At 44.2% G+C, this 10,670-nt stretch overlaps 1 protein-coding gene across 1 annotated transcript; it reads left to right on the top strand.

Annotated features, from left to right (window-relative positions):
• The first annotated feature begins 296 nt into the window (after positions 1-296).
• On the top strand, positions 297-5,425 carry BTG2 (BTG anti-proliferation factor 2). The gene is made up of 2 exons (XM_084853168.1): positions 297-678; positions 2,550-5,425. The coding sequence occupies exons 1-2, from the start codon at positions 504-506 to the stop codon at positions 2,885-2,887; spliced, it is 513 nt and encodes a 170-aa protein (XP_084709294.1). The 5' UTR covers positions 297-503; the 3' UTR covers positions 2,888-5,425.
• The last annotated feature ends 5,245 nt before the right edge of the window (positions 5,426-10,670 follow it).

Below are 10,670 nucleotides of genomic sequence, written 5' to 3' on the forward strand. Positions count from 1 at the left end.
CGGCCGGGGCCCAGCAAGAAGCCTCCCCTCCGCCGCGCCGCTCCCTACTAGGCAAAGCCCTATAAATAGCCCCGTCGCAGGACCCCCCCCCCGCCCTCCAACCTCGCCCAGCTGCTGCTTTCTGGCCGCGTTCTCGGGGCCTGCCTGTCCCGGCACTCACGTCACAACTTCCACCCTGCTGAGGTCACAACTTCATTAGCATGCCGAGGGGGGCTCGGCCAACCAGTAGCGCGCGGGCTGATGACGCCTCGGTTTCCAAGAGTATTAAGAGTCCGGTTTGCGCCCAGAGCCCGGCTAGGCACGCAGGGGGAGAGCGGCGGACGTGAAAGAAGCCTCCTCGAAAGAGCTTCGTTAAGCAGCAGCCGCCGCCGCCGCCGCCGCCTCCGCAGGCGGCCGGGCACGAACGAACGGACCGACCGACCAGTCCGTCCGTCCTTCTTGAAACTGCGCCCCTCACTCCAGAGCCTCACAGGGGCCGCCCGGACCTCGCTGCCGCGCCAGTCATGAGCCAAGTCCAGCGCTGGAGCGGGAGCTGCGGGAGCAACTGCAGCCGGGCGGACATGGTCCCGGAGATCGCCGCCGCCGTCGGCTTCGTGTCCAGCTTGCTCCGCACCCGCGGCTGCGTTAGCGAGCAGCAGCTTCAGGTTTTCAGCGGGGCTCTTGAAGAGGCGCTTGCAGGTGAGAACTGCGCCTCTCTGAAGCACAGGCTCTGGGGCAGCCTTCGGCGACCTGGGGCCCTCCAGCTGGGTTGGACTGCAGCTCCCAGCCTCTCCCAGCCAGCTGGGTGTGGGGGCTGGGAGTTGTAGCCCGACCCAGCTGGAGGGCCCCAGGTTGCGGAAGGCTTTTCTGGGGGTGTATGTTTCTGTCACACTGGGCCCCATTTTCTTGGCCAGGTTTGGGGCATGCTAGGTCAAACTTTCCTGTCATACCTGAACGAATGTGGGATGGCCACTCGTCTAAGCTTCTCCTCTCTCTTCTGTCTGTCTTTTTTCTTTTTCCCCACCTGCACATATTTTTAAGAAATTCAAATTTCTCAGGAATGTCCCTAGGCATCTAGCTCAGATTGCGCCTCCACACACTCAAAATAGTTTTTAACTTGCCAAACTGTATATTTTTAAAACTTTCTACATCTGCCTCTCCTGTAGCTGTGTAAAACGCAATGAAGCCATATTTGTTTGTTGAGCAAAGCATTCCCTCATTGGGTATATCTTTGCTGTTTGTGAACTCTCACAGACTAAAAGGCTTAAATACAATCTTAAATGTTCAGTGCCAAACGTTGCTATTGCTGTGGCTTCAGGAAAAAAACTTTTGAGGCACAAACCAGGCTGGGGGAAGAAAATCGGAAATGTTCTTTGTTCTTGTCAAAGGGAAACCTAGATAGGGATTGCAAGTTCGATCCCCTGGCAAGCCCTTTTCTGCTGGCTTTGGGCCCGACAAAATGAATGGGAGCAGCACCAGTGCATGATAGTTGAAGGGTCTTGTGCAGGAGAACTTCCTGGGGGTTTGTGTGCATAGCATCCCAAGTTCTGAGAATGGTGTGGCTTTGAAGCAACTCATGTCAATGGTTGTGAAGTGTCTTGTTCATGATCAAGTATGTTCTGAAGATAGGTGAAATCAAGGTGTGTTGCTCAGCAAGTAGATTAATAACACCAGGTTGTGAGGGAGTGTATATATGTACTTCTGCTTTGTGAAGAACTTAGAAGTCACATCCAAGCTGAGAACACTTAACAGTGCAATCCTGTACTTCTTCTCTAGAGTAAGTCCTATTGGGTTCAATGGGACCCTTACTCCTAGCTAAGTGGGTATAGGATTGTAGCCATAATGTCTGTTTTCTGCTTGTAACTCTTGAGTGGCTGTAATTAACAGGGCTGGTCATAATTTTTTGTCCCCAGCATTGTGTTCATATATGTAATACAGTTGGAAAGGCTTTCTAAACAAACTAATTATGGGATAGAGCAGTACATTAGCTTGGGGTGCAGAGGAGAGGGTTGCTAGAGCTGTATGCTAATGTAAACTGTCTACTAAGGAGCTTTGAGAGTAATTAGTAAACTACTCAGGCTAATGAATTCAGTTAAACCTTCTGCAGTCTTCAATCCCAGGCTTCTAAGTTTCTGGTGCTTTTGACAAAAAGATCCTTGTTGCCAACCTTCAAATACAGTGGACTAAACTTTTTTGTTTACTATCTCTGTAGCCCAGTTTAATATTCCCCTTGGAAGATGGTAGTTGAATTGTTGTTGGTGAGGAAATCTGAACTGAGAGCTGCCTGTTAGGACAAACCTTTCAGTGTGCCATGATTTAGTTTCTTCCTATACAAAAAAGGGAATGTTAGAACTCCCTGATCTTGTACCAGTAGAAGAGAATTAGAGATCGTATTGAAGGCCATTTCAGACTGGATCAAGCCTAAGGCATAGGATGGATGCTCAAAGCAAAACACTCTGCAAGCAACCGTAGCTGTACATTTCTTTGTGTAAAACATCATATCTCATGTTTCAGCAATAATCCACTGCAATCACTTACCATTCTTGGTATTTCTCTTTGTGCCTTTGCAGAGCATTACAAACATCACTGGTTCCCTGAGAAACCCTTCAAAGGGTCTGGCTACCGCTGCATCCGTATCAACCATAAAATGGACCCTATCATCAGCAAAGCAGCTAGCCAGATTGGACTCAGCCTCCAGCAGCTATATCAGCTCCTGCCGAGTGAACTCACACTCTGGGTGGACCCTTATGAGGTATCCTACCGGATTGGTGAGGATGGATCCATCTGTGTCCTATATGAAGCATCTGCAGCACCTGTGAGCTCCTATGGGATGCTCACCTGCAAAAACCAGATGATGCTGGGGCGCACCAGCCCTTCCAAAAACTACATGATGACTGTCTCCAGTTAAGTACTCCCAGTTGTCCTTACACTGCCAAGACATGGGCTACTGTATACCTCACCTGAGGATGTATTTTTTTTTTAAAAAATGAAGAGCTATTTATATTTTTTTAAAAAAGAGAAAATCCAAAATGAAATCCAATAGCAGCCACCACTTTTCTGTGGAGTGGTGTTGAGGTGCCTTTTTAAAGCTGTTGCAAGCTTGCAAGTGTATTAAAAAATGCCAATATCTACCTAATTAGTGTTGGATGACAATTCTGGAGGGTTGACCTGCCTGTCTGGGAAATGCAGGGTTGGAAATAAAAGTACAGGGGGTGGGGCAGGGCACAGCACTTTTAAACAGTGACTAACTATGGGGTAAGTGCTACAACAACTGTGAATCTACAGGCCAGAATGCCAGGATGGTAGTACTTAAGCAATGAACCATACATGTTGATTGGGATGTCATGACCTCATTCTAGCCTTGGCACTTTTCTTTTCTCAAAGGTTATCTCCATTTTATTATGCTGGTAAGTTGCTTCATCACCAACTTCACCTTCTTTCCCAATCTGAGCAACTTATCCTTTTTCATGGCATTTTGCTAAAACACACAGTCACAATTATAGCCGCTTTCTTTGGCCCACCGGGTGGTGGCTTTCTAAGTGTCAGCCAATCATTTTGCACAGAAATCTTGATTTTTCTGCACAATTCTGTGCCTCATCCTGTATTTCATACTCATGCAAAATTCAGTTGGCACCTGAATGTGTGGCTTGTAAAATCATAAAGAACTTTGCTTGTTAAAGAGATATAGGATCTGGGCTACACAACTGCCTGGCCTGTTACTCTAGCGGTCAACTCCCATAAACAAAAGTGCAATGGCCAGGCCAATGTGAATGAAATCTACCTGCTGGGAAACTGCTTTCACCAGGGTTTTGTCTATTCCACTGCCTTTATCTTGGCCTTGTAAAATTCCTGACAATGCTGCCAATAACTGCTGAGAGGTGACTACCAGGGCACTTAACAGGTTCTTTAAAAAAAAGACAAAAAAACCTATCTTCTTGGATCTGCTTCAGAGCACATAATCTGCTTGGCTTTTCCCTGGTTTTGAAGAGTCAACTCCTTTGCATCCCCAGGCCTGCTCCTCCTCTGCCTTTTGTGAATTGAGTTCTCAGACACTGTGCAATACATTTCCTAAAATTTGGGCACTCTGGAGGAGGAGCAGTTTCTGTGGGACAGTTTCCTGTTCTCAAAGCAACAACTTTTAACACTGCTTACATGACTCCTAAAACGTGCTCGAGTGCATGAATGTCTGAACTGAGAAGACTCAGCCCTACAGTGGCATCCCATTCAAGGGGTAGGATGGCCTCTTGTACAGGACCGTTTTAAGATCTTATTTTTTTGGAAAGGCATAATCTGCCAGGATGTTCTCCTGAGCAATCCCTATTGAGATGAACGGGAATCTTAACATGAGTGTTAACTGCACTCTTGCAAAAGTTTGGATTTATTTCAGTGGAGCTTGCCTGGGCAAGCTCAGCTGTACCCCAAATTCCTAACTTGAAACATTTGCAACTGCACCAGCCCATCTGTGAATCATTTAGTTTCTTCCAGCTCAATATGTGAAGCTCTTGTTTTAAGGATCAGACCCTCCATTCAGCAAATACGGAGGTATGTAAAGCACTAAGGGTCCCCTATAAGCTAAAAAAAAAAGAAAAATGTCGCCACTCCGTTAGCATAATTGTGCAATATTTGGCGGCACAATGAGGGGAACACTTTCTGCACTGTAGCTTCCCCCTCCAAGGAAAGTTTCTGTTTGGTATGCCTGGGAGCCTGGTTGCTTATCTGGTGCGTTGAAAACATGATATGAGTGGGAACTGTAACATATCCAGGAAAAATGTTTGTTTTGCCACACTCCCTGCCTCTACTTGGAATTTTCCAAATGCCAGTAATTTGTTTGGCTTGCCAGGCTGGCATGATAAATGCAACTCTGTTTAAAGGTATCTTGTTTGTTCATCTTATTCCTTTCGTACTAACGAAGGGTGCTTCTGAAAACCAAATTCTTATTCCATCTCCTTTGTTTTTCCTTCCCAACTTCCTTGAAGGGTTGATGGGGAAACAGAAAAGGTTACCAAATATCTGGGCAAGGAATCTAGTATTAAGGTTATCTTTTGTTAGCATTAAGACAACCAAATTTGGACAGAATCCATTTTGTAACTTGTGCATGTAAAAGCTGTGAATTGATGTATGCTCTTTGTTGCCTTTGAATTACAAGCCTGACACAACCAGTGCTGAAGAACTGTGTCTTAGGAACAGCCCATGGGTGCGAGCATGTGTCTATTTTTCTCCCCCCTTTTCAAAAATGTTTGCAAAACTTGAGCTGGACTGTTGAGCGGGACCTAGTTTCATAATTGCTGAAAATAATACAAAGTTTGTAAGCTATTTTGTGTTGCGGGAGGGGGAATGATTGTTGTACAACAGTGTTTTTATATGCAAAATGTACAGATATATTGAGAAATGTACACTTTTGTTACTTTAATAAAAATGTAGCAATTTAAATATGTTGCTGGAAAGATCTAAGGCACTGACTCATTCTTTGCAAAAATGGTCCCAGCATATCTCGCTCCCAAATAAAGGGTGTTGTCATGGGCAGAGCAATCCTACAGGGTTGGGGGAGATTCATGGCAGAGGAACTACCACTTCCTAACCCTGCCAGCTTAGGTGGTAGAGTTATTATGTCTCCCCCCCCCCCCCCCCGTACCTTTGTGCTGAGGCTTTGCCTTAGCTTCCTTCCCTTTGACAGTGGGAGGGAATTTAATTACATCTGCTCCAGGGCTGGTGTAGTTCCTGGCTCTTGTTCTAGGTGTGTCAGGGAAAGGAGGTGGGTGTGGGGTCTTGTGGATCCCTGGCTGCAGGCAGAGCGCCCTGTTCCTGGCTGCATTGCTGTAGGGAGCAGTGATGGATCAGGAGCAACAGTGGCGAAGCCACACAGGTGAGGCCTCTGCCCTCAGACCTCCCTCTCTCTCTCTGCTCAGGGGGAGGGAGTTCTGCAGCACCTATGGCCCTTCAGCTCAGCTGCTCTCCCAGGAAGCATAGGATTGCTCTCGTGCTGTTCTCTACACATAGTCCACATATAATTGAATTGAAGGTAATATTGTGGAGCCATCATTGCTTGCAAGATAGCCAATCTGCTTTTTTGGGTCCTGAGATGGTCTGTGTTCAGACCAGCTCTGCAAGTTTTTGCAGCTCTAGTTCAGAGTGCTTGGGAACAGTTGAAATGCACAAAATCAGCCCAAGTGGGACTTTATGATGGGTTGTGTTGCTCTTGTTTGTTTGCAGTTCATCGAAAGATGCCATAAATGGGGATTGCGTTAAGAAGTTGATGCATCTAACTAAAACTCCCCAATGTAAGGGCTAAACGCACAGAACCTCCAGTTGATAACTCCAGGGTTGTTCGCAGTAAGTTGTAGGGGAGGAGGATGTGCAGTGCTTGAGGCTCCGGGGATTGCAGATGGGCTGCTTTTGCCCTGCAGGATCCTTGCAGATACCAAGTAGGAAAAGGGGGATCAATGCTGGTGGCTAGGGGATGGTGATGCGGCTAAGGGACCAATCCTATGGGATCGTCTACCCAAATGCAAAATGGAGTGGAAACGGGTGCTGTCACTTCCCAGAAGTGAAATATATGGCCACTGTTACCATCGGTAGTCAGTAATTGCCTTAGAAGTATTTCATTTGACCATAGCCATGCAAGGATTTTCTGCATTGCCCTCCATCATTAGTTAATGGGACGTTTATTGCGCCATCACCCTGTCTCATCACAGGTCGGGGGGGGGGGGGGCGGAGGAATGTCCAGGCAATGCCATCTTCCACTTGTAACTCTCCTGAGATTTTTATCATTTCCATCTTTTTTCTTACCCAAGAATATCTGGTAAGGTGGGCAAGACAATAAAGGTAAGACAGAATAACACTGTCTTAATTGGTAGCACTTATAGTGGCCATGTGTCCTCTTTTATAGCGGACCACTCTCTATTGATGGCATCCTGTATTTGAAGGGCTGTCCAATTCCAGTTTAAAGATAACCATAGGAATTGTAGCCTATCCACAGTCAGTACCTAGACATCAGACAGAATGGGCAGGGACACAGGTCACTTGGTTACCTTCTGCCACACTATGGTGAGATCTACTGTATTTCTACTTAAATTATAATAATTTCTAAATTTGCATCTGCATATCTGAGTTAGCATGTGCAAATTGCTGTACTCTTCTTTTCGGGGGTGGGGGTTGATGCATTTCCTCTTTTTTGGTGATTCGTAAGTGGCTACCCTTGTAGCACTAAGAGCTGTCTTGTTGAAGCACTAGGCCCTTAAATGGTTCCATGGAGTGCCTAGTGTTCAGTCCCCCATGGACGAACCGTTATTCCTACATTCTAATTTGTACTGGGAGAAAATAAGAGCCCTACTACAATGAAATAGCCAGAGGGTAGAAATGGAACCTTATTTTAGAGCTCCATTCCCCATATCAGTTGTCATGGAGATGACAGCTGGGGGTCTAAGCTGTAATTCCATCCTTCATTACGCAGATTTTCATGCCAAGGTTATGCAATTTCAAAGTAATAGGCTGAGGAAAGGCTGGAACATCTTTCTCCAAGAATAGCCATTCCAAGAATATAGTATGAAATGGAGAGGGTCTTGGATGCTCAGTTCTAGTAGTATATAAAAAAAACAAAAGTGAAACCAAGCCTCCGGCCTACTTTTAATGAGGATCTCATCCTTTCATGTCACTTTTCTCTTGTGTATTATATTATTTAAATCAGGAGTGGGCAATTTGGTGGTCCTCTAGCTGTTGTTGGACTGCAACTCCCATCATCCCTTACCATTGACTATGCTGACTAGATTTTATGGGAGTTGCAGTCCAACAACAGCTGGAGGGCCACAAATTGCCCACTCATTTAAGCATATGCTGTCATGTTTCAATATATTTTGTGTCTTTGGAATGAAAGCAAAACTAATTTCAGTCTCTGGATACCAAGCTGCAGCCTGACTGCTAAAGTTAAGCATAAAAAATAAAATATTAACAGTGCTACCTGTCTTGGACAAACTGATATGGTGCATGATTTATAAACAGCAAATAAGCGCATACAGTATTAAGGCAGGAAGGTGCAAGAAAGCATGAAAAGGAAAAGAAGTTATCTACTTCAGTATTTATACCTTTTATTATAAAGTTGACCATACAGTACTGGGGGGAAAAACCCTTTTATCTACATCTACCACTATTATATGACGTTCGATCATAGCAATGATATCCTGTAGTCCTTATAGCATAACCAGTCCTCAGCTGGTGGTGGAGTTTGGTCTTTTCATTTGTATGCTAATTCTCCTCTTGTAGCCATGAAGAAAGTTCACTCTGTGAAGCCCATATCATTAATGTTTCAGATCTCACAATATTAGCGCCAAAGGAGCTACTTAAAGTAATTTTAGTGCAATATCCAATGAGTAGCATTTGTAGAATGCATAGCTGGGAAGTAGTGTAGCCCTGAGAGACTGTGTATAAACCTGCCTGACTGGAAGAGGTCATGCAAATACCCCTTCAGATCAAAACAAAACAACATGTGTGCAAACAAAAATTGCTCATTAACATTTAAACTCCTGTCAGAGGGCCCATGGAGAATCTATTATGGCCCTATGCTTTTTGTTACGCCTTTCTCACTTGTTCACTCAACAATTGTTGCTATGTTTTAGTATTGCACAATCATGTATTTTGCGGTGGGAGATTGGGATCATGCTACTGGATGCTGTCTTACTAGGTTCAATATGTGTTGCATCTGCTACTGGAGAATGAAAACACATTTTATCATATAGGCAGTAAAGGACTCCTAGAACTGGAGATCATCTCTCTCGTATGGGCCAGGTTTGCACAGCACCCTTAGTAGCATTAAGTGTACCACGTGTAGGCAGAACAGGTCATGTTTCTGTGCCCATTTGCTTGTTCATTACCTGTTATGTTGCTTTGTTATTTCATAGCGGCCTAACTTTGATTTATTTGATATTGATTTGATTTGAGTTATTTTGATTTATTTGATATTGATTTGATTTAGGTATTTTGATTCATTTGCTGTTGATTTATAAGTGTGACAGGCAATTAAGCCCCTCCTCATCCCACTCGTGTGGTTCAGGTCAGCCCATTTACCCTAGCATACCACAAAACATAGAAATACAGGAAAAGATAAGGTGCATTAGATCAGTAGTCTTTGACTTTTTCAGACCAGGACCCAACTTTAGGGGTCTCACTTATTCACATTTGGGGACCCACTTCATAATTTGTTAAAATATAGTTGTATGGTGGTTGTGATGCTCTTGCGAGTCGCCTTGCACGAGGCTGCAGCACAGTAGTGGGTTCTGACCTGCCAGCTGAAGACCAATGCATTAAAAAAAGGACATTAGAGGAAATGTGCAATTGAAGGCCAACCCTCCACCCCCCGCATTATAAACAATAAGAACCAGAACAGTGTGAAGTGTAACTGGGATAGCCTGTGGTGTAAATGCAGTCTAGATTTATCCCATCCACACCTTTTCAGTGCTCTAGAATAATCTGTGTCACATACCCAAACCCAGGTCAACAAGAATGTCATGCCAGACGCTCTTTTAAAAGGCTCTCCACTAGCACCTATGGAGACCTTTGAAACATCCTGAGCTCATGAAAGAGAATTTAAGATAGTAACTGATTGCCCAACAGTCATGTACATAGATGCCAGAGCTCTATTTAGAAAGAGATGCACACCCTCCTCCTAAGTGGAGGGCGCCTGATATAAAGTGACCTAAGCGCCTGATATAAAAGTTGTGTTTGGGTGAATGTTCTCAGGTGACAGAGTGATTCACCATCATTTGTCACCTTGAGTAACTGGCAATCAAGATGATCAATAAGTCTGAAGCTTTATTATTCTCAGTGTTATTACTTATTATGCACACTTAATTATACCTGCACAACAACAACCGCCATGAAACCATGGCTGTTTAATCAATTGCTACATTAAAGTCCATCCATGGTTATGTTTCACCCGGTGTAAGATTCTTTTTCATTGGATGGAACATGGAAACTCTGCATCTGTGAGCATTTTAAGGATATTGGATTCCTGCTGCTATTCAAATGTATTCAAATATATTCTTTTATTTGTTTATTCAAATAGATTCAAGTTTATTCAAATATTATTCAAATATAGCACATTATTGCTATTCAATATCTCCCTCTATGCTGAACCAATCAAAACAGTACCCTGTGAATCATAGAACCATAGAGTAGTAGGGTTGGAAGGGGCCTGTAAGACCATCGAGTCCAACCCCTGCTCAATGCAGGAATCTTAAGTCAAAGCATCCCTGACAAATGGCTATCCAGCTTACGGCAGGTGTGTTGAAAAGCCATCTCACATAGTGAGTATTCTTCACCAAACCCAGCAAACTAATCTAAGAAAATACCACAGATGCCACATGGAAAGCTGCTTTTCAAACTGAAGGTAGCTTCAAAAGCACTTTGTGATAGTGCATGGGAATGTGCCATTCAAGGAAAAAAAGCCAAGATTGCACCAAACTCCTTGAGTGAGCCTGAGCTGCTCATAGGATCCCAGTGTTAATCCTTGAGATAATTACATGATTTTACTTTACTTTGAAACGAATGTATTATTTGGAGAGGCGGAACTGAGGAAGTATTATCACAACTGTTTAGTATGCTTTTCTAGGCATAAACTATGGCAAGACTTTTATGTAGCATGTCAGTGGTAGCAGGAAACAGAAGTGATGCTACTTACACTGCACAAGAATGGTGAGAGC

Source organism: Heloderma suspectum, chromosome 4 (assembly GCF_057233095.1).
Source record: "Heloderma suspectum isolate Gila_16-S chromosome 4, 16-S_ref, whole genome shotgun sequence".
Classification (NCBI taxonomy): domain Eukaryota; kingdom Metazoa; phylum Chordata; class Lepidosauria; order Squamata; family Helodermatidae; genus Heloderma; species Heloderma suspectum.

Excerpts from the sequence above, each read along its gene's own strand:
- BTG2 (XM_084853168.1), top strand. The coding sequence starts at position 504 with ATGAGCCAAGTCCAGCGCTGGAGCGGGAGCTGCGGGAGCAACTGCAGC. Across the intron at positions 679-2,549 it reads TCTTGAAGAGGCGCTTGCAG|AGCATTACAAACATCACTGG; the intron begins GTGAGAACTGCG and ends GTGCCTTTGCAG.